The sequence below is a fragment of the Astatotilapia calliptera genome, chromosome 1 (genome assembly GCF_964374335.1).
Source record: "Astatotilapia calliptera chromosome 1, fAstCal68.1, whole genome shotgun sequence".
Lineage (NCBI taxonomy): Eukaryota > Metazoa > Chordata > Actinopteri > Cichliformes > Cichlidae > Astatotilapia > Astatotilapia calliptera.
This window is the reverse complement of record NC_137422.1, coordinates 37,198,301-37,221,913: the sequence shown is the minus strand read 5'-3', so window position 1 is coordinate 37,221,913 and position 23,613 is coordinate 37,198,301. Positions and strand designations below refer to the sequence as shown.

Sequence of the window (23,613 nt, the reverse complement as noted above, 5' to 3'; positions counted from 1 at the left end):
CATTTACTGAATCCAGTGAATTTCTGTGAATATATTTCATATGGAACAACACGGTTAAAAAGTCAAACGTAGGAATAACGTCATTTAGTTAGCACACCCACGTTACTCATCACAACTAATGTGCATTATCTTTGTTATTTGGTCACATTTATACCTTATAAACAGCAATTACACTCCACACATGTTAGTTTAAAGAAGTATCAACCTTAGTGCTGCACTATGATGTCAAATTATTGTCACAACAACAAAAGCAAGGTGATGTGTGGGGGCACAACCACATTAAAACAGCTTCACCAATAATTCTGAAAACCGTTTTTAACGTTTCAAATACTCAGGCTGCCACAAAGGTATTTCAGGAAGGTTCGGGGAGATTTTAATGTTAATGTGCTTCAGCATTTGTTCGTGGCGTTCCAAGATTGCTTCCGGGGTGAGGACGGGCTGCGGGGGGTGTTGAGTCCGCTGAGTCCGTGCTGGCTGGATCGTTATTGTGTTATTGTTCAACAGGGAGGACTCAAGTGCGGGACTCCAAAATCAGCTGTACAGAATAATTTATTTACAGAATCCACCTTGTGTCTTTACAGGCAGTGCAAGGCAGTGCTATATACAATTAAGTCAGGGACGGGGCTCAAGGGAAATCCAAGGGGTTAGTCACGTGGTGTCCAGGGGTCCAGGTTTTAGATCTCACCCTGAGTAGGCACACCTGAATCACATGATTAGTTCATTACCAGGCCTCTGGAGAACTTCAAGACATGTTGAGAAGGTAATTTATCCATTTAAATCAGCTGTGATGGATCATCTAAAACCTGCAGGGACACCGGCCCTCGTGGACTGGGATTGGGGACCCCTGAGTTACACAGTTCACTTTCAAACACTTGACTTAGCTTAGCTGTAGACTTCACTTTCATTAACGCGTGGCAGACAACAATCCAGCGAAGAACAGCAGTCACCTCCTGGCTTAAATGCATGCCACCCTGATTAGGCTCAGGTGTTTCCTCTCACCGAGAGCGTGGGCCGAGGGCGTGAACCTACAAAGAGTTCCGCCCCGGCGATAGAGAAGAGGTGAGAGAGAGAGAGTGGACGTTTGGAAAGAAAGATAGAAAAAACCTCTGATCAGCTGGACGCTGATTCCCCTGGCCGTGACAGGTATTAATGGGTAAGAAAATAAAGTAATAAAGTTACATATTATAATTTTAAATGTTTAATTGATCAGAGAAATCCAAAGACAAAAAACGTTAGACCCTACTACTAAACTCATACAGAGGCCCAAGGGATCGTGGGAATCATAGAATCATGATGTCATTTTTCTGAAGAACTGATTGTTCACTAAGTGGTGATTTGAACCTTTTGAAAATCTAGAACATGTAGCGATGACACATGTAGAAAATTGTGTATGATCCTAAATTTTTTTCGTAAATTAAAAGCTTTCAATATCTTCTCTCTGATATTTTTTGCAAATCACTTTTTTATATAATCTGTGGCATAAAATGATGGTAGAATAAACAATTTTTTTTGTGAACTGAATCTTTAATACCATTGAATATGTGGTACCTTTAATTGACCTTTTAAGCTTAGTATGATATGTTTTCTTTATTCCTTTAACAGCTAGCTGCTGTTTTCAGAATGTGTGGAACCCTGTGCAAAATGGCACCAAAGAAGACCCCATTAAGTAAATGTTTACATTTTTTGGTCATATTTATGCTTGTCTGAATATTTCTGTTTCTGTTTGTTTATGACTGATTTCTTAGTCTTTGATCAAGCATGTATATCAGAGCCAAACGTAAAGAATTCGCTGAGAATTAAGATTAAAATCACGTTCAAGATACGTATTCTGTGATGCGTAAATACTCAAAAGATGCAAATACAAAGGATTCATGTTAATATTTTCTTCTTTATCTCCCCCTCTCCCTACAAGAACATTGGAAATCCTAGAAAATATTCTTGAGCAAACAAAAGTGGAAGGGGCCATATCAATGCATTTCCCTGATTTAGTTGTTCTCCTGTTCAAACCCAATCGTACCTCTGACAACCTTGAAATTTTCGCCAGTGACAGTGAGGTATGAAAGAAAAAAGAATACATAATACACATAATAAAATATAATGATTTTGACATAATACATAATATGTTGATCCATGATTTTGTATTAAGCCCAATTAACATTGTTCTTGTGCAGCTCTAATGCCTTTGTTGTGCAGAATAATTTTTAGCAAAAATCTTCACATCATCGTATCACAGATACATTGCCATGAAATTTTGTTAGAATGAATTTAATAATTTTTAATAAATAATAATTATAAAATAATAATAATTTAATAAATGTTCGGATAATCCACCTTTTCCTCTAGCATGACTGTCAGGTCACTGTTTGTCATGTAAACACAACCTAAAAATCGATCTCATCACTCTCAGCTGAAGTATTCACATGCAATGCTTCTCTATCTTTCAATAATATAGGCAGGATTGACGCCAGTCGCCAACAGGAGAGTACACGTTCGACTACCAAGAGAAGTTGGAGGAGGGGGGAACAAGATTATCTTTTCCATGCTTAAGTTTGCTGAAACAGCCAGCGTGAGAGACTATACTTTGTTATGTATTATAAAAAAGACATGAGCAAATAGTCCTACCCATGTATACTTACTATGTAAATTTAAACTCCCACTTACTTTGGTTTGGCCAGTAAGATTTTTTAGCAAAAATATAATGTTAATATTAACTTACATTAGCGTTTTTGGTATTGCCTTACTTGGTTTTTGAACATGATTAGTTTTAAAACTGGAATTATCTTTTAATGTGGTTTAGTTTATAGCTCATGTTTGCAGTTCTCCTATACATCCAAATACACTGATTAGGGGGGAAAAAACTCCACCATATAGCACCTTTACTTTCTTTTAACCACATGAGAACAAACCACATCAAATTGAATGAATAAAAGTCAATTTATTAAAAAATTCTGAATATTGGATCAGCACTTTTGTTGCAATTTTTTTATTTAACTTTAGCAAGCTAATAAATCTACTAAAAGACAACTTATCAAACTACATAGACACGACTTGCAGGTTTAGTACAATGAGTTTATTTACAATTAATGTTGCACAAAAAACAGAATATGTCCACAAACACAGACAGACTGATAGAGAAAAGAGGGGAGAAATGGTAGACAGCAAAGCAAGTAAAGAAAAACTTTCTACAAGCCAACTTGATGAACTTGTGTTGTATTGCAGAGCATGGTTGGAACCTTCCATGAAGTTTATGATCAACGACTGGTTGGCCTAAGTGTGCAGGGCAAGAAAATATCAGGACTACAAGAGCGCTTCAACATCACCATGAATTTCACCACAACAATAAATGTAACTCCTGATGTAATTCAATATTTTACTCCAGTCTTACTTTCTATACCTTTATATCATTGTTAAAACAACATATCAGGTTTATTAGTTGTTAAAACACATGTATGTATGCTGTATTGCATAAGATGTAAAATGATCGCCATCTCACAATGCTGTGATTGCAGCTATTCCCCAAAGCTGTATGAATGGTGCTCATGGCCACTGATCAGTGGATACTGATCAATGGTCATCGCAATTTGCATATTAGTGATCAAGAAACAAACCTCACAGCCCGTTTTTGGTCAGCGGTGCTGGTTTTTTCCTTATGAGAATGTTCTCTTCGTAACGTTCGGGAAACCTTCTTCAATCTGGGCTGAAGAAGTCACTTTGATGAATGATGAAACGTTTGTACCACTGAAAATGTTACATTCAGATGAACAGAAGCAATTTTTGGGGGGATATAAATGTTAGAAAAAAGATATGCACTCACCAACGACTTCAGTAAGGACACCTTACAAGTGGACCCTGGTTTTTCATTAGAACTGCATTAAATAGAGACTGAATGAAGTTTTTATTCCCATCTACTAATATTGTTTTATTATTACATTATCATAGCACAAGGTTCAGTTGGGTTTCCATAAACACAGGTGGTAGAAACATATTCTCCAAAGAGCTACTGTTCACTTTCTTACTTTAAGTACTTTTCTTGACCATGCCTAAATGAACGCATGAACAGACACGCATATATAAACACACAATATTTTTTGTGCCATAGGAAACCCAAGAGCCATCCTGCCAGTTTTTAAATTTCACAGCAAAGAGTAAGTAACCAAGCTTCACTATTCAATAGTAATCTATAATACATTGTTTGTGTTTGTATTTCTCAATTGTGGTTTCACTCAGCATCAGGAATTTGTGGTGATGTCATTCAGCTATCACAGCAACTCATGCATAATGGTCCTGTTTGTTTGACTTACCAGATTTCAGTAAGGAGGGCTGCCTTACCCTGTGGACACGTGGTCAGGGTATTGTTACCTGTTCCTGTGACCACTTCACATACTTTGCTGTGATCATGGTAGAATTTACCTTTTTCATGATAAAAAGGGGCTTTAAAACCATTTATCCATGCTACATCTCTAACTGTAACAATGTGTATGTATTCTCCTCAGGTATGTACTTCCATCTCACTTAAAGACCAGAAGATTTTATCATACATTACTATAACTGGCTGTAGTCTTTCACTTTATGCCCTGGTCATTGCTGTATTGCTCTTCATCACAAATAGGTATTATTCCCACCTTCATCATCCCCCCTTTCACATCTTCAATATGTGGAATCAGTATCAGTATCTTTAGTTTCTGCTCCCCTTTCCTTTTACCTTTTTGCTGGTCTTCTTCTTTTCATTAATTTAAAAAGGAATGCAGTCATCCTCTCTTACATTCCTTCTCTTTTCTTTTTTATTTCATTTCTCTCATCAAGTATTTTTTTTATTCTTCCACTTAATTTCCCTACAAACATGATATGACCATTAACTTTACACAAAAGTTATCACTTACCACAGATACCTTCTCCCCTCTCTGACAGAAAACTCAGAGAAGATATCTCTATGAAGGTCCACATTAACCTTGTAATTGCTCTGATTCTCCTCAATCTGCACTTCCTGCCCAGTCACATGGTGGCAGCAGAGTCCACCACATGGCTTTGTTTTTACATGGCTCTTGCCCTTCACTACTCCCTGCTGGCTGCTTTCAGCTGGATGGCCTTGGAGGGATTCCACCTCTACCTTCTCTTTGTAAAAGTTTTTGACACCTATGTCAGCAGATACCTGCTCAAAGTCTGTGTGGTGGGATGGGGTAAGTGGAGCACTTTAAACAGGAAGTTGTCTTCACCAGTCTGCAAACCTTTGTCTGACTGATCAGTTTGTGTGTTTCAGGTGTTCCTGCAGTCATTGTGTCATTGGTGGTGATCATAGACAGAGAGTTTTATGGCTACATCTCTATCTCCCCTGAAACTGCAGTGTAAGAAACAAATTTGCATGCATGTAAAATCTAACCTTACTTCACATTTATAAGGTGATTTGCATGTGCATCAAAATTTCTATGTATTTGCATGTCAGGGAGGAAAATGTGTCTAATTTGTTTAAAATACACTGCATGTCCTACATTTCTGTTACAGAATGCTTTTCTGGCTTTTCAGTGTGAGACATTAAATTATCATCTGTTTCTGTTCATTCTCTTTAGATGCTTTATAAACAATCAAATGGTGAAAATGGTGACTACAACGGGACTGTTCCCCTTTGTGTTTCTCTTTAACATGTTAATGTTTGCAGTGACAGTCAAACGTGTTTTCTCTGTTGGACAAAAGAAAAAGGTAAATTTGTCAAAAAAATCTTTAAATTACTTCATTTCTAAATCCTCCATGTCAGCCTGTCCCTTGGAAACCCCAGACCAACTGGTCTTGCCAACATTATTCCTCATTTTTCAATTTAAAATGGATCTGCCCGGGACCTCCTCCAGGTGGGACATGCCTGGAACACCCAGGAGGCATCCTGTCAGATTCCCCTATCACCATAACTGGCTCCTTTCCATGTGGAGGAGTAGCAGCTTTACACTGAGCCCCTCCCAAATGGCTAAGCTCCTCACCCTATGTCTAAGGGAGAGACCAGCCACCCTGAGAAAAAACTTAGAAAGCTCATTTCTGCCATTTGAATCTGTGATCTCTTTCAGTCACTACCCAGAGCTCATGACCGTAGGCGAGGGAAAGGATGTAGTTCGACCAGTAAACTGAGTGCTTTTCTTTTACGCTCAGCTCTCTTTTTACAATGACGAGCCGGTACAGCGCCCGCATCACTACTGCTGCAGCACTAATCCATCTGTCGACTGTCCCACAATTCTCAATTGAAAACAAGAACTCGAAATATAATATAACTTCTTTACTTCACTAATTATCTCATCTGTAACCCAGGGTGGGCACTCCAGGTTGAGGGGCATGGCCTCAGACTTGGAGCTACTGATTCTCATTCCTACTGCTTCACACTTAGTTATGAACCACTCCAGTGCAAGCTAGAGGCCACCACCCGATAAAGCCAACAGAACCATATTATCTGTGAAAAGCACAGATGAAATTCTGAGATCACCCATGTGAAAGCCTTCCAGCACTTGGCTATGCCTGTCCATAGAAATTATGAACAAAATTGGTGCTAAAATGACAGCCCTGGGTCCAACGCGGACCGGGAACAATTCTGACCTATTCCTGCCATTGTGAACCAAGTTATTGGAATGGTTGTCTAATTTTAAATATTCTGAAGAAAGTTATTTACTGGTAATATTTTAAAATGTGTTTTTAAAGCTTAAAACATTTCTATTAAAATCAGACTCTATAAATGAACAAGTGCATCTGGAGAACACAAGCAATTTTGAAAACATTTTGTGGTCATCTGTGTTTTTTTTAACCTGCTGTGTCATGTTTCATTCTGGTAAATCAGCTTGGGCAGATTATCCATACCAAAGTCATCAAAAGTATTTGTCGCTTGTTGGGAGTCTGCGCACTGCTTGGCCTTACCTGGGGCCTGGCTTTCTTCTCATTTGGACAGCTGACCACTCCTAGCCTCTACCTCTTCTGCATCCTGAACTCATTGCAAGGTCTGTACAGTCTACTGCTATGTGTGTTTCTGTCAAAGGGAATAATGAGGATTAGCTTATTGATTCCCACCCAGTATCCAGTAAGGGTCCTGGCTAGACCACCCATATTGAAAACCAAGCCCTGGAATGGCGCAGCTACATCTGCAGCCTGTCTGCAACTCGGACACAAAAACATTTAATTCTTCCCGTCTCACCACCATGGGAAGCAGAGCTTTTAGCTGCTATGCTCCCAGGCTGTGTTCTATTTTATTGTAAAGTGTCCTTGGGTGTCTTGAAAGGCGCTTCCAAGTAAAATGTATTATTAGTAGTAGTATTATTATCAGTGTTATTATTGCATGTTGTTCTGTGTATGATTGTGTATGTGATGAATAAAGCTTGTTTGTTTGAAACTGAACAAAATTTTCCAACAAGGCCACTTGTTAAAGTGCACATGCTATCCATTTCATAGACATTACTTCGAAATACATTATTGTATGCAGTAGATTTTGACTTTTCGTGTGTATAAATGAACAGTAACCTAACACAGTTGACTTATCAGTTTATTTGAATTAATTGCACACTCCTCACACTTCCTGGACTCACTCTGATCCTTTGCCTAACACACTCTTCTTTGTGCCACACAGGTTTCTTCATCTTCCTGTGGTTTGTGATGTCAGTGAGAAAGTCCCAAAACTCTGCTAAACAGACGAGCATTGAAACACGTAGTAAAAGCAACTAGATTAAAGACAACTGGAAAAATACCAAAAGGTGTGCTGGTGAAATGTGCAACATAATGCTGAAATCTGACAGTAACGATTTTGTTTTACTTCTGGATTTTATATGCCCGGCAATTTACCATAACTGGCAGGAGCTGATTCTAAATGATGAAAATAAATGTAATAGTATGAAGATTTTGACAGTTCTGCTGCTTTATTTGAAATTTTCTTGTTTATATAAATCTTTGTGGAAAAGGGGTTATCATTCCAAAATAAAGCTTAAATAGGATGACAACATCCTATTTAAGCTTTTGAGAGTAAAAGTTGCCATACTGAAGAGAATCTAGAATGACTAGATTCCATGTCCGACTGGATTGTCAAGAGGACAATCATCGATTATTGATATTTTTCCCTTGAAGTCACCTGTCCTCTTTTTTTTCGATTGCACACAGAGCAGATCTTGCTTTTAAATGCAGTTCACCCTCCACTGGTTTAGTGCTTTGAGACATTTTGATATAGTTATGTTGATTACACCATTGTGAATTTACGGCATGTTTCCTTATAATCCAGCTTTGAGATTATTAGAAATTGTGTTAGTTATTTTATGTTTTGAACTTTTCTGTGCCAGTTTGTACATCTGAACATGCTCAATGCATTGCTAACTTATAAAAGCTACAGTGTCAGTGTGAATAATAAAAAAATGATATTTTTTTTGCTTTGCTTGTTTGTTATATTTCATAATATTTCTATTAACAGACCTAGTTTAGAAAAGACTGATGTCAGACTCCAAACTCCACTGAAAATAGTTTTTAGAACTGCAGTCATATTATTGCCCCCATAAAGAACATTTGCCTAAAACAAATACCTCCCAAAGACCACACAGAAGCGCCTCTTAAACATTAAACACATAGTCACTCAGGCAGATTACTGGTGACTGTCTGGTCCATCGTGCTCACCTCAGAGATGTTGACTGAATGTTAAGGTAAGTCTTTCTTTATTTTCTCATTATTTATTTCTTTGTGTGCTTTGTATCAAATGCAAAAAAGACATACATTCAAAAGTGAATTTTAGCTAGAAAAAATGCTTAACATCTTTATTAGTTTTGTAATGTATTTCGGCAAACACTTGCTAACTACTAGTCAAGCATTACTAAATCTTGAAAGACTGCAATGCAAACCAGGAATGGAGAAGACTGACCCTTGGACAGTAGCTAAAATCTTTCAAAAGCTGCAACTTTTACTATGAATGCAAATGGTCCCAATTTCTAGTTTGTGTTGCACTTTTCACAGGATCACTATAGCTGGTCTTGAGGGAAAAAAATAGATCATTGACATTTGGCTACACCTGTATGACTGAGGCTTTAGCAATTATTTTCCCAGTGATTGGCATCAACCTTCAGAAATTACTTGCAAAGGGTCAGAAAATGCTCAAAATGGTCAATGGATACTTAAAATGAGAGAGAACTTGAGGGTATAACATTTGTATGTTTTTTAAAGGACTTGAAGACAGTCAGACAAGTGCATTATTGTTATCAGTACATGCTTTCCAATATGCATATTCGAGCTTACTTCCTACTACCTTCCTCATATATGAATGTTTATTGACATGGATTTTAAATAAAGCCGATTGAAACTCTCTGAAACACATTCATTTTGTTTTATATTTTGTTTTAAATTTATTCCACATATTCACAGGATAAATAATGTTGACCGTACTTCTTTTGCTACTGCTGCACGAATCACTGGCTGACCAAGGTATGAATGTCTGTTTTGTTTGCTCACTCATAGGAATTTATATTTATTTATTATTTATTTATGTATCTATTTATTTATCTAACATTTTTGTGCAGTCTTCAAAAAATAACACAAATACAAATTGGATTTAAAATTCTGGTTCTCACCACTTATTTCTGTGGAATATTTTTTTAAATTTACCTCATATTTTATATTTTCTTCCATTTTTTCTGCCTTGTCGTGTATAAGACCTCATGTTTACATGAAGCTGTTATACCAACCACAAAGATAATTTGTAACACACGATTCAGAAAAATTCTATTATTTTATAATCTTACAATATAAAGCACCTTGTGGCGACTGTTGCTGTGATGCTGTACTACTTGTTCCTATGTAAAACATTAAAGTTCTAGGAGATTTAGAGGGAGCAAGAACTGCAATCAAGCTCTATTTACAGTTTTTGCTATAACTTGCCTGGAAATTTGTTCTAACTGGCAACAGTTTTTTCACATCTCTGTGGAGGAATTTTGGCCCTTTTTCTTTGCAGAACTGATGAGTAAATTGGAGCGGGAGATTGAGAGACAGATTGGGGCTGCAGCTGCAATGATGTGGATGCTGTATCAATCTGTTGTGGTAAAAGGAGAACTGAGCATAAAAGCGATACTCTTATTTACCAATCAATCTATGTGCCTCCTCTCACATATGGTCACATTAGGTGTGACCAGCCGCTCACCAGCCTCTGTTGGCCTCACCAGCTGTTGTTTATCCGGGGCCTTGAAGTGGAGAGGGTGAGCAGCTTTAGGTACCTGAGCGTCTACATCTTTGAGGACCTCACCTGGACCTGGAAAATTTGGTATGTCGGCCAAGATCCTCAGCAGGTTCTGCAGCTGCATTGTGGAGAGCACACTGACAAGCTGCATCACTGCATGGTACAGCAGCACTACTGCCATGGACCGCAAACACCTGCAGAGAGTGATAACAACTGCTTGGAAGATCACTGCTGTCACTGCAGAGCACTTACCATCGCAGAGCCCAGAGGAGAGCTGCCTCCATCCCCAAAGACCCCCCACACCCCCAACACGGGCTGTTCACACTTCTGCCATTGGCATGGAGGTTCAGAAGTCTGATATCCAGAACATCTATACTCAACAACTCTTTCTTCCCCATTGCCATCAGACTCTTGAACATCTGACCTATTTTTGACCAGTAATAATAATGTTTTGCACATCAGGCTGCATATTAAGCTATAGCTCTTTTGCACACATCTCTGTTTCACACTTCAATATTTTGTCTCCTTTTCTGTACTTTTGTACTATTTGTATTTTATCTGTTCTATTTCTGTTGTCTATATTAACCGGCATCTGAGGGTGGACAGCAAAGAAAAAAATTCATTGCACAGAGAAATGCCTTTCCCCCCCCTTTGGACACGTGACAATAAACACTTTGAATCTTGAAAAATGAAAAAATAGAGTGCACTATACAGGTCATCGGATGTTCAAGATGGGCTTTACATCTTCCAACAACTGCTCACACTGTCAAGGCAATACACCAGACAATTACATCCACGCTCTTTGGTTCTGTCCACCAGTGCAAAAGTTTTGGCGCGAGATATGTGAAGACTTATCAAAGTGTCTGAAATGTAACATTCCAACTTCCCCCTTAGTGTGTCTACTGGGCAGCTTAGATAATGTCACTTCAGAAAAGAATATAGCCCATATGATCTTCACTGCCCTATGCATAGCCAAGAAAACAGTCCTCATGAACTGGAAAAATAAAAATAATCTTAATTCTAACCAATATAGAAATTATCTATTAGATTACATTAGTCTTGACACAGCCTCTGCCACCACATTAGATCAATTGCTCTGGGCCCCTTTTATCAGCTCCATCACCTAGTGGGGGTGGGGGGTCATAGTTTGGTCCCGCCTTCACTGTTGTGATTGGTGTGGGGGTAGGGACAGGCTTAGGGCGTCGGGGGGTTCCTGGGAGGCATCTTCCTTGGGGGGCTCAACCCGGGGTAGCGGTCACGTCCGGTTGGGGGCTCTGTTGGCTCTCAGGTGACTGTTTCCTCGCGGCTGCGTGCAGCGGGGCTAGGGGAGGGTCTGTGCTGACGGACGTGGGTTACTGACCTGGCAACCTAGCTGCCCCTGGGTGGGTCCGGGATGGGTGTGAGGTTCTGGGGGCGCTCCGTCTCTGGGCTGGGGCCCGGGCCGGGCCTCGGGGGCTTGGGTCCTGGTTGGTGTGCTGCCGGGGTTGTGGGCGGGTGGGTGCATGGGGGCCCGGCCCTGGAGCAGGGTGCCGCCGGTGCGTCGAGCCGCCTGGGGGGCTCTTCAACTGGTGGGGGGGATGGTCACATCTTGCAGGAGCTTTCTTCTCTTCAGGAACTCTCTGCAGGAGGGGGAGATACAGGAGAGGTGGAGGAAGATCTCAGCCTGGGCGTTTACTGTCTTATGTAGTCTGGAAGATGTGTGGATGGTGGGGTGGGTGCAGTTTTCTCTGTGGTGGGGTTGGGTGGACTGTCCAGGGCTCTGTGGAGCCGGAGGGCGCTACTGCACTGACCCCCCTTCCCTGGCGGGTCGCGGAGGGTGGGAGTGCCTACTGGGGTCAGCGGGGGAGCTGGCCCCAGGGAGGGGTTACCTGCCCCTCCCTTCCTTCCCTCCCCATCTCCAGCTGCCTCCCTCTTCCCGCTCCTCCACAACCACCCACACATGCAGGGCCTTGGAGTGGGGGTATGTCACCAGGGTGCAGAGGAGGCTACCCCCCCCCTGTCCCCTTCTGGCTGCCTCTGCCTCAATTTTATCCCACAACTTAGACATTCACATTATTCACACTCTCATTACACATACATATAGGATCTTGGGGGTGGGCACAATCACGGAGTCCAAATTACCATCAGGGTGTATACCTCACCCCTGACGTCGTTGCCCACCTCTCAATTTTAAATACACTTAGTCATTGAGGGCTAGCAGGAGGGACTATGCGCTTACCTGCTGCTCCTTGGCAGGTAGCTCCATGCCCTCCTGGGTTTTAATTGCACCTTAGAACACATATGCATCAACATTACAATGAGCGGGTGGAGGGAGGTTTGGAGTCTTCTCCCACTCCCATTCTCTGCGGCCTGCTGGAGCGGGAGGGCTAGTAGGAGGAGTTGGCCGTCCGACTGCGGTCTGGGGTGTGGGGCCTCCCTGCTGCTGCGGAGTCGGGGTGGTCTGCCTCTCCCCACCGCAGGGAAAAGGGTAACACCACCTGGGTCTGGGTGCAATTCCCCCCTCCAGGGGCAAGGGTACCTAGACCCGGTTTGTAGAGTACGCTTGGGGAGTGTGATCGTGTGTACAGCGTCTCTTTATGTCTGTCTCCACGTTGGTTGAGTGTGGAGTGAGTGCATATGAGAGCATGAGGGTGGGAATGGATGTTTGTGTCTGTGTGTGCCTGTATGTCTGTGTCTATATGTCAGGTTGGGTATCAGACGCCACCTCTCTGGGGACACCTCAGGCCCTCCAAGGTTTGGAGGCCTATCTCCACCCACCACCACTTCCCCTGCCGGTGGCGGACTCCCTCAGGTGTCGGTGTGTTGGTGGTTCTTTGTGTCTGGGGGTGGGCGTCCGGGTACACACCGGCTCACTCCTTGGCGGCCGCTTGTCGGGGCCTGGGGCCTGGGGCTCGCTCGGGCCCCCTTTGGAGGTGGGGTGCCCCCGGCCTCTCGGCCTGGGGCTCGGTCACTCAGGCACAGCTGGGGGCCGGCGGAGCTCACGGGCGCATCACTGCAACTCCCCCTGACTTCTGCTCCGCGGCTGCTGGGCGAGCCCTCATCTGGGACTCTCCTCAGCTCTTACTGGAACAGTGGCGCGGCTGCCCCTCTGTTGGTCTTCCATGGTCTCTTGTGTTCTGGGGGCCTCTGGATGTCTGGAGTTTTGATCTCCTCCATACCCGCTTCACACCCTGGAGGACGGGGCTGTGGCCCCCCCCACACTCCCTAGCAGATCATTACATGGAGAAACCTTTGGAATGCAAGCATGCTGATCCACACAGGTATGCACACATGGGTATTCACAGACGCGGACTAAAGCTTTCTTGGCTGCTGCCTCAAAGCACACTGTGCGCTGTCTATCTTGCGTGCTGCACAATATCGTTTATTATTTAGTAAATATTGATATCTATGACTAGCTAGTTTATTGTGATGGTGCTTTGTTTTCTCTATTATTATGTTGCTCTTTGTTGTTTGCTGTCTCCTCTGTTTGTTTTTTTTGTTTGTTTGTTTTTTTTTCTCCATACAGGTGACCCAGGAGTTCTTTTTTTTTTTTCTCTCTCTTCCCCCCCCCTCTCACCGTCTCTTCTCCCCTTTGGTTTTCTTTCTTTCTCTCCCCCTCTTTCTCTCATTCATTCCCCCTGTCCTATTTATAAAAAAAAAAAAAAAAAAAAAAAGACAAAGGATGAACTGAAGCTCTGCCATCACGTAATGTCGCATACTGCTGTTTCTGATGTCATTTAAGAAAAAAGAAAAAAAAAAAGAAAAAAACTGTGAAATCAGGGAGGGGGCTTAAACTTTTTCACAGCACTATATGTGTACTACTTGGTCTCTCTGGAATAGTTGCTCTTAACTTAACCCTGACTGAATATGTGTAAGTTTATGTGAGTTACATCTTTTTTTTGTCTTCTGTGTCTGTGCACAGTGTGCCTCACCATTTCTACTTACACCACTGAAATTAATGGAACTAATGTAAACATCACTGAACATCAAAGTACGGTGGACTGTCAGATGCACTGTCAGACTTCCTGCGTCTTTCTATGCATCCCTGGAGAAAAGGCATGGTTCAATGGTACGTCTTACTGCTTGGATGTTAAGCCTGAAACAACACCTGAAAATGGAACAATTTATCAACTGGGAAAATGTAAGTGTGCTGAAATCTAGTCTGATTAGGATAGAAATTGTTCTGCCGAACTGCTGATTCACAGCCATTCCCACTTGTCCTCTCTTTTTCTTAATCTCTTTCGTGTCTCTTTTCCAGATCACACTTGCTACCTGTACCCATGCCTGAACAGTTCCATCTTGCGACTGATTGATTCACTGGATTATAAACAGAAAAACTTGATAACACTCTTCAACATAAGAAACTCGTGTTTGAACCTTTTCAATAATAATCAAAAACTCAAGTGGACCTTTATAAAGTAAGTAGGAGTCCTGCAGCAGGCACTCCTGCACATGCTGTTGAGTAGGCACATGTATTTGTCTTTTTTTCCTTTGTTCTATTTTTTCCCTTTAGTACTGTTAATCTTTAGCCCTGTGACCAAAATTGCTCACAGGATGGTTGATCCATCAATTTGGGTCAGACTGAGACATCTTAATGACAGTCGGGTCACCTTGGCACAAATTTTCGTGCCTTCACGTCACACTAGCATTTGTGGTTGCCAAATGCTAGTTCATTTAATGCAAATGTATAAATCTGATTGCAGAAGATGTTCTTTCATTTGCAAACATGTGGATTTTATTTCTGCAGTGAAGAAAGAAAGGCCATCCATACCCTCATAAATAACACCCAGACTGAGGCTGCATTGTCCAGTACCTACAACCAGCAGTACTTGTCTCTGAATGTGATCAACATCAGCAAGGCCCCAGTGAATTCCATAGTGGAAATAGAAGCTCCCCAGGTACACAAGCCAGATGTTGATGAAAAACACAAGGGAATAATATGGACTCAGATAGCATGACAGTGGTTGTTTAAAAGTATTGTCTTTGATCTAGTTACTTATACTGTATGCTTGATTAAAACTACCCTTAAATTGTTCTGCAGAAGGATATAAATGGACTTTTTTTCCCCATCCACTGTTAGCTGCACCCTCAGAACCATTCATTCATCCCTAAGATTTGGCTGCCTGTCGATGCTCTAAAGACCATCCCAGAGGAGAAGAGGATTATTGGCTTGGTCAGCTTCATGTATCACGACCATTTCCAAGTATATCCTAAATCTTTTATACTATTTCAATATCTTTTGATGAACTTTTTTATATTCTCAGTCATGAGCATTATCCCCATTTAAAACAAATTATGTACATAAAACATTTGTATTTATACCATATAATAATGGTCTTTATTTCCTCTCTTACTGTACATTCCTTTGTTAGTTTGATCAGGAAAAGATTTTATCAGTGGTTCTCAGGATAGAGGTGCTGGGGGAAGAGCGCCTCAGAAATCTGGCTTCTCCAATCAAGATGACCTTTAGAGTTAAAACAGACAAAGGTCAACTGGATGTAAGTCTGTTTGTACGGAAATGTTTATTCTTTTAGTTATTGAAAATTTGTAATCGGATTATGGTTCCACGGTGTAATGGTTTACATATTTGTCCAACATGTCAAAAGTCCCTTTGATGCTGTGGCAGTAAAGGCATCTAGCATAACAGTCTGTCAGATCAAACATGCAGTTCCTCCTTGTGATTAAGGGAGCAACTGAGATCACTGTGTCTGATAATCTCGGTGTCTGTTGCCTAATCATACACTGAACCACTAAATTGTGCAACACTAAATGTTCTGGCTCATAAAAAGGGGAAAAAAGATGTGACTTGATTTCATCATCATCATAAGTTTTATAGAACTTTTCTTTTACTAGTTTTATTCTGTTTAAGAAGCTTAATTGACTTTGCATTATTAACATTTTTCTAATTTTACAGAATGACTCACAGTTAGTCTGTCACTATTTTGATGAATTTGATGAAAATGGTAAGTATATATCAGTTTTATTGGTTACTTCAAGATGAACACCAAAGTAATGAGATTGGACACATTAATATTTTTTTACCTAATTATTTGTTAACTGACAATTTGGGGAATCTTTAACTACTGGCTTGATTTATTTACGCTATATTGGCTTTATAAACATGGTGTTTTAAAACTCCTGTAGTTTGGTGTAAGTAAATGGATCTTTGTACGTGAATTAGGACATGTAGTGTAATAGACACAGTGCAACATTGCTGCAGAGACAAGCATAACTGTATTTTGATGCAGTCGTTGTAACCTCTAATCTAATCTTTTGTTGAGAGCTTCCTGTTTTATTTCTGCATGTTCTTCCTGGGGAGGGGGGTGTTTCTATTCAGTACTCTAACCTCTTTGTACACTCATTTCTACTACACTCATTTCTACTACAAACACACCGTTCTGCCCTGCTTCATAGATTGAAACTCGCCCAAAATGCCGCGGCTCGCCTTCTAACTGGTACTGGTAGGCTTGAGTTTATCACCCCAATTCTCTCTGGCTTCCACTGGCTTCCAATTAAATACCGCATTGATTTCAAAATCCTACTGCTCACCTCTAAAGCCGTAAATGATATCACACCTAGCTACTTTATTGATCTCCTCAGTGTGTATATTCCCAGTAGAACACTGAGATCATCTGACCAATTTCTCTTGGTGCATCCTAGGTCACAGCTGAAAACCAGAGGTGACCGTGCCTTCGCTTCAGTCGCACCTAACCTCTGGAACAACCTCCCTCATGCTATTTGCTCGTCTGACTAAAGCCAGACCTTCAAGTCTCGATTGAAAACCCACCTTTTTAGTTTAGCCTTCCCGGCTTCCTAGAGCATGCCTTTTAAGTGTACTTTCTTGCCCTCCCATTTTCCTCTTTTGCTTATATTGTTTTATCAATTTTATCTTTAAGTCTTACTTGCTTATCTGCGTACTTGTATGCTTGGTTAATCAATGCCTCCCACCTGCTAGCTTATCTGCATTTGTATTTTGCTACTGTTTTATTGGATTTTGTGAAGCACTTTGGTGTATCTCTGGTTTTAAATGTACTATACAAAAGTTGTATTGTATTGTATTTCGTCTCTAGATGTGGATGTGTGGATCCACATCTGTGGATGTGCATCCTCAGTTAGGCCTGTGATGGACTGGCGGCCTGCCCCACATTCTATCTCTTGCCTTTTAAAAATTTTGCATATGCTTAAGTGAAGTTAAGAAAGCAGTAATGAAAAGGCACTGATGTATAGATTACTGCACTTAAAATAGGAAACTGTTCAAGTACAAAGAACGAAGTTTTACTTATTTTTTAGGCTCACCCTGGAAAACTGATGGATGTGAGACTCAAAGCTTCAACCAATCAGATGAACAGGACATTGCGTGCTATTGTGACCATACTACACCGTTTGCTGTTCTTCTGGTAAGTTGTTCCTGATGAACTTCTTGTTTTTAGCCGCTTTCAGTTTTAAGATATAAGAAAAATAAATCTAATTATAGAGATCTTTATTCAATATGGGTTCCAGAGGTTAGGTGCGACTGAAAATCCCCTATTTCCTAATTTTCTCACTTGTTTTTAGATATTGGTAAAAGTAAATATGTAAACTACAGACAATTTTCATCACTTTTGCAGATAAGAGGTCAAATTGCAGCAGTCCACTGGAAAATATTGTCATACATCAGTTACATAGGCTGCGGTCTGTCAGCTTTCTTTACTGCTTTGTCTCTTTTGATGTATGCTTTCAGTCGGTATGTATCATAAAATTAGCATGCATAATAATGTGCTTGTCTGTGGACTTCACATATCTGATTGTTTTTTTATTTGTCTCCTCTTCAGTAACCACAAACTGGACTACTCACTATCTATTCACGTATCCCTGAGTGGGGCCTTGTTTCTGCTCAATTCATCCTTCCTGCTGACTGAGTGGGGAGCTACACTGGACCTAGAGGGCGTGTGTGTGTTTGTTGCAGCATTCATGCATTACTCCTTGCTCTGCAGTTTCACCTGGATGGCCATAGAGGGACTTCACCTCTATCTAATGCTGATCAAGGTGTTTAACACCTACTACAAACACTACCTACTGAAACTTTCACTTGCGGGTTGGGGTGAGTATTGCAAAATTTTCAACGGTATTTACTACATGAGAAAAGAGGAAAGGGTTTATGAGGAAACTTGCACTGAACCAGAGATCATGTAGACAATGGCTGCAATCACTATTGAATGTGAAAGTATGGGTAGCTACTAGGGCTGGGTGATATATCAAGTTTTTAAATATATCGATATATTTTTATAAGAGATATTTGATGTGACAATATTGTTTATATCGATATAGTCTATGCTATGTTATAATTATACTTGTGGAGCTGCAAGTTTACCTCTCTTTCTCCCACTTTTGCCTACGCTACGTTACTCTGACTCCCCTCTCTACTTCACTGAATTCACTAGCTGGGCCCACGTCCTCATATTAGGTTTGACAAAGTACTGGTAGGTAAAAGTGAATGCTTTGACACGAATTGAGCTGCGGTTTGGGGAAGGCCTCGAAGGGGACTGGCGATGGCTCCCAGGCCTGGCCGATCCCCATGCACTAAATAGAAATGAGGAAGTTAAAGAATTGAGAACAAGGAGGGAGGGAGGGAGGGAGGGTGAGGCACGTAAACAACGATCAACTGCTTGCAAGAAAACCATTAATCAGCATATGAACATTAACTGATGCTACTGAAGTGAAGCAGAGCAAAGTTACAGAGGTTTTATTAGAGAGCGAAGCAAGTGAATAATGCAGAAAACAGAGCGTTTTAGACGGGAAACAATTCCTGAGAGAGAGAGAGAGCTCTGCACTAAGCATGATTTTATCATGGTGGAAGCAAAACAGCAAAAGTCAGAGGGAATTCATGACGATGTTTATGTGAAGCGAAATGTGAAGCGATCTTCTTTTGCTGCTGGTTCAGTCAATATTGTTTGGAGAGAGATAAAAACCTGCAGCATCAGAATCGAGCGCAAAAAGGACGTAAACACAAAGCTTTCGGCTTTCAGCCCCGACGGCGTGTCCATGCCCGTGCTGTCAGGTGAGAAAGGCGACATCTCACTGATTCTGATCAGTCGGTGGGTCCGCGTTTTGTGTTTACATCTTTGTGCAGAATCCCTGTACCTGCTGTCGTTTACTGTTTTAGCTGTTTGGTGGTTGTTGAAGTTTTTTGATGTTTAACCTGAGATTCAGGCGTTTCGAGCAAAATAAATGTATATTTAAAATTCGATTCAGCATTTTAATGAATCGATATCACGCTATCCAAGCTAGAATCGATTTTAATCAATAAATCGATAATCAAAACCCACCCCTAATCCCGACTAAAGGCTGGAGGACTAATAGTATTTTCACCATTTACAACAGCGCCATAAAGTGCAAAATGAAGACTGTGTGAAACTGCGTGCTGTAGACCGCAAAGTCTCCCAGCCTCCTGCCCCGAAACAAACCACCTTACCAAACTCGTATACCGTATTTTTTGGACTATAAGCTTACACTAAAATCCTTTCATTTTCTCAAAAATCGATAGTGCGCCTTATTTATAAATTCTGGTTGTGCTTACTGACCACGGACCGATTTTATGTGGTACACAGCACTCAGAAATCTGTCAAAAATGTTTTAGTACGACTTTGTTAAGCTACATTGCTGCACCACTTGCTGGAATTGTCGGAGCATTACGGCTACCGTAGTCAGGAGCCTCGCAGAGTGATACGTACTGTGCTTCAACGTAATATTGCCATATTGTGTGTGTATAAGGACCACAAATGACACCTGTTAAGAGACATGATTATGAAGCGGATTTCAAACTCAAGGCTGTCAGTCACGCAGTAGAACTTGGGAACAGAGCAGCTGCGAAATCTGTGTGAACCTGCATCGTGAACTACGAACGATTAACCCCTGTGTTACGTCCCCTGGCTAGTCTAGGGGGTTGAAGGGACGAACATAAAGGTGGATAGTGAAGGAGGAGCCAAGATGGTAACTTTAAAAGGTTTATTTAATGCTGGTGATGAGATTTGGGTTCAGACTGAGGTATAACTTCAGGGAGAGCCATGGCCAACATAACAAACAAAACATCCCTGATGTAAAAATAAAAGAAACTTACCTAACTCCAAAGAAAACAAAATATACAACCTATAACCATAACCTACCTAACAACACATAAACAGGAGAAAACGGGATGTCAAAACAAAAGGCAGCTCTCCCCTACAAGCAGTCTGAACATGAAAACAACAATGCTCATACAAATCACAAAGGCATGCCAGCCTGTACAGGTATGGCAACCAAAATGGCCAGAGGGCACAGAAGCACAGCTCCACAGGCCTTAAGTAGTGCTCTGCTGATTAACAATTAGCCGGACTCTGAGCAGCATCCAATCAGGACAGAGGAGGTGGAGCCTAGATGAAACAAAGAGTTAGTAGGGAGAAGAGACATCCTCCTGGGGGATGTAACACCTCTGAGTCAATTGTGAAGTTTGAGCAGAAGCTGAATAACGCGACTGAAAAAAATCGCACAGTGTATGCCAGCTTAAAGAATATCAATACCAGCCCTAGTAGCCACCCCTTTTGAGATTTCCTTCTACATTCACTGTATGATTAATGAACACTGTTAAAATTGAACAACATCTCTTAGAAATATGTCTGACTTCTTCAGACTCACTTGACTGCCAGATTTCCCTAAACTTATGAATGAAGTCTTTCATATGCTGGGTGCCTCTTTGATAGTAAATAACTTGGTGTTAAACTGTGTCTGTGTCTTATTGTGTGCTTCTTAGGTATTCCTGCTGTAATTGTGGCAGTCTCTGTAGGAGTGATGGATTGCAAACAGTTTTATGGAGTTAAACAGATGACCATGGCTGACACCAACCAAACTAGTTCGATGTAAGTAAACCTGCTTTTGGCAAGACTATAAACTAGCACTATGCGCCTTTAGCAATAGGAATCCAAAACCATGACTGAGTTTGCAGGGCAACCTGTCTGCTACACATGACACAGGCCATGTCCACATGAATACGTTTTTATTTGAAAGCGTTTTGGCCTTCCATCCACACTGGCAAATGGAGCATTTTGAAAACACTCTCCAAAGCAGATACATTTGAAAATGCAGTTTTCACGTCGCAGTGTAGACAACGAACCCAGAGCCTTTTCGAAAACGATGACACATTTTAGTTTTCAAATTTATCCAGGCTAGTGTAGACGTAGCCACGGTGAGAATTTTCATGCCACACAGACATATTTAAAAACCTGCTGAACATTATGTAGTTTGTAATCAGGATAGCAAATAAATTAAATAACGCACTGGAAAAAATGTTCTTTACAGGATGTTCCTGCCTATTAAAGTAAGATCTGTCTTACAAAGAAGTGCGTACTGCTGAAACCATAAAGTACCAACAACCAAGTTTCATATCATTATGAAATTATACTGTTTCTGTTCTTTGTATGCTGGACTGTAGGCAGACTATGCAGCCACAGATTTTGAAACTGTACTTTGACAGCTCTGCCTGTTTTACAGCTGCTGGATCACTGACGACACCTTCTTCTACTCCTTGAACCTGGTATATTTCACCCTTGTTTTTATCTTTAACACTGGCATTCTCATGGCAGTGGCTTCTAGCATATGTAAGATGAAACAAGTGTTACAGACTACCTTAAAGACAGGAGCCACAGCTAAGGGGAAATTGTGGGGAGACCGAGAGAGGCTTAACGCATCCTGTAAGAGTGGCCTAACATTGTTTGGTCTTACCTGCCTGATGGGTACCACCTGGGGCCTGGCCTTCCTGGGTTCTGGATATATCAACTACCCCATTCTCTACCTTTTCTGTATCCTCAACTCCACACAAGGTCAGTTTAGTGGTTTGTGTTTGTGTGCAAGTGATTTGGGCATTTTGTGTCTGATCTGTTCATTTGTTTCTCTGGTTTTCTTGATAAGGTTTCTTTATCTTCCTGTGGATTTGTCTGTCAGCAAAGAAGCAGAGAAAGAGGGCTAAGGAGGACCGAACATCTTCAGCTCCTGTGAGAACTACAGAAATCAAATCTGATTAGAGTTACTCTCTACCATTTCTGCTCTACATGTAATCTTCTGTTATGTTAGATTTAAAAACACACTGAAACTTTAAATACTATTGCTTTATAGTATGTCTGTATTGTCTATATGATTTAATATTTTTTCTGTTTATATTCTGTTTATTTATTTTTTTCTGTTTAGTCAATCATATATATTTTACCTCTAATATTCTTGATATGTATAATTGAGCAATTTGTATATATTAGAGCTATTTCTTAATTTTTTTTAAAAAAAAACTCTGTAACATATTTAATTACTTTAGTCTGTTACTGTTAGTGTCTTGGAGCAACTATAACCCACATAATTTCCTTAGAGATTAAAGTATATTCTGATGTATGCTTCTGAATAAAGTTGTACATGATATATGGTAGACTGGTAATGGACTGATTCTTATATAGCGCTTTTCTACTCTCCCGGAGTACATAAAGCACTCTATACAACATGCCTCATTTACCCAAGCACTTCTAAGCTCAAGTGCAAACTAATCTACTTTCACACTCCAATTAACATATCAGAGGGCAATTTGGGGTCAGTATCTTGCCCAAGGATATTTGACATGCAGACTGGGGAAGCCAAGGATCAAACCGCCAACCTTCCAATCAGTAGCTGATCTGCTCTACCACATGAACCACAACCAACCCACTGAAGTGTTGTTAAGTTTCTATGGGCCTGAACACATGATTAACTTTGCCCTTTTCAGACTTTCTCACACGACACACTGAAGAATTAGACCATTTCTTCAAAATGTAATATGCTAGTGAAAAATATCTCTGTATCCATCCAGGTTAATGTTAGGTTAACTGTGCTTTCATTTCAGCACATGCACCAATAGCCCAGTGACCTTTGGACAACCCCCTGTTAAATAGATAACAATTCTTTATAAGACCGATTTATAATATAGTGATGTCATCAGTGTGATAAGTCGGTCTGACTGATTTATTCAGAATTCATTGAGATATGTAATACCATGCATATGATAAACAATTTACCGAACTGTGGATTTTGCAAAGCTGAGCTAGTGAACTAATATTAACATCTGGAAAAGATCCGGAAAAAGAGTAAAATAGATCCATTGCAATGAACTCCTTATGGAGATTTAACTTTTCTTCCTTTCCTGGTGTGGTCCAGAGAGACTCAATTTTTATTATTACAGCATTTAATGCACCATTTATTCCAGACTTCAAATAAAGGGTGCAACAGTGGTCTGTTTTCAGTTTGACATTTTTTTAGAGAAATCAACTTTCTTAACTTCTACATGTTTAAATCCTCAGTTCTTTTCTCAACCTCAGTGGGTTGTAATAGTTCTCTGAGGTTTGGCCAAAGGGGCCAAAGGTAAGAGATGAGAATTCCGGAGTAAGTACTCAAAATTCCCATGGGATTAAATGCAACAATAATATATGGTATTCACAGTTAAACCC

General features: G+C 40.7%; 2 protein-coding genes across 3 annotated transcripts; both read left to right on the top strand.

The window, feature by feature from the left end:
• The first annotated feature begins 201 nt into the window (after positions 1-201).
• Positions 202-8,376, top strand: LOC113024818 (adhesion G-protein coupled receptor G2-like). The gene is made up of 13 exons (XM_080300527.1): positions 202-1,153; positions 1,603-1,666; positions 1,913-2,054; positions 2,453-2,566; positions 3,220-3,345; positions 4,100-4,145; positions 4,305-4,399; positions 4,494-4,609; positions 4,909-5,177; positions 5,258-5,342; positions 5,565-5,694; positions 6,809-6,965; positions 7,589-8,376. The coding sequence occupies exons 1-13, from the start codon at positions 1,150-1,152 to the stop codon at positions 7,681-7,683; spliced, it is 1,443 nt and encodes a 480-aa protein (XP_080156653.1). The 5' UTR covers positions 202-1,149; the 3' UTR covers positions 7,684-8,376.
• A 178-nt stretch (positions 8,377-8,554) lies between these two features.
• Positions 8,555-22,558, top strand: LOC113024744 (adhesion G-protein coupled receptor G5-like). 2 transcript variants are annotated; one of them, XM_026172087.2, is made up of 14 exons: positions 8,556-8,642; positions 9,355-9,414; positions 14,064-14,282; positions 14,400-14,559; positions 14,889-15,039; positions 15,222-15,344; positions 15,514-15,639; positions 16,056-16,104; positions 17,432-17,538; positions 17,749-17,864; positions 17,953-18,221; positions 20,907-21,012; positions 21,644-21,972; positions 22,061-22,558. In XM_026172087.2, the coding sequence occupies exons 2-14, from the start codon at positions 9,363-9,365 to the stop codon at positions 22,171-22,173; spliced, it is 1,920 nt and encodes a 639-aa protein (XP_026027872.2). In that variant the 5' UTR covers positions 8,556-8,642; positions 9,355-9,362; the 3' UTR covers positions 22,174-22,558. The 2 variants fall into 2 exon arrangements, with proteins under 2 accessions (XP_080156642.1, XP_026027872.2); XM_080300516.1 differs by having other exon boundaries at positions 8,555-8,642; positions 21,644-22,558.
• Positions 22,559-23,613: the final 1,055 nt, after the last annotated feature.

Bases quoted from the DNA above. Each gene is read 5' to 3' on its own strand.
- LOC113024818 (XM_080300527.1), top strand. The intron at 4,400-4,493 runs GTAGAATTTACC...TATTCTCCTCAG, and splicing joins CATACTTTGCTGTGATCATG to GTATGTACTTCCATCTCACT. The intron at 5,178-5,257 runs GTAAGTGGAGCA...TGTGTGTTTCAG, and splicing joins AGTCTGTGTGGTGGGATGGG to GTGTTCCTGCAGTCATTGTG.
- LOC113024744 (XM_080300516.1), top strand. From the start codon at position 9,363: ATGTTGACCGTACTTCTTTTGCTACTGCTGCACGAATCACTGGCTGAC. The intron at 14,283-14,399 runs GTAAGTGTGCTG...TCTCTTTTCCAG, and splicing joins AATTTATCAACTGGGAAAAT to ATCACACTTGCTACCTGTAC. The intron at 17,865-17,952 runs GTATGTATCATA...TCTCCTCTTCAG, and splicing joins TTGATGTATGCTTTCAGTCG to TAACCACAAACTGGACTACT.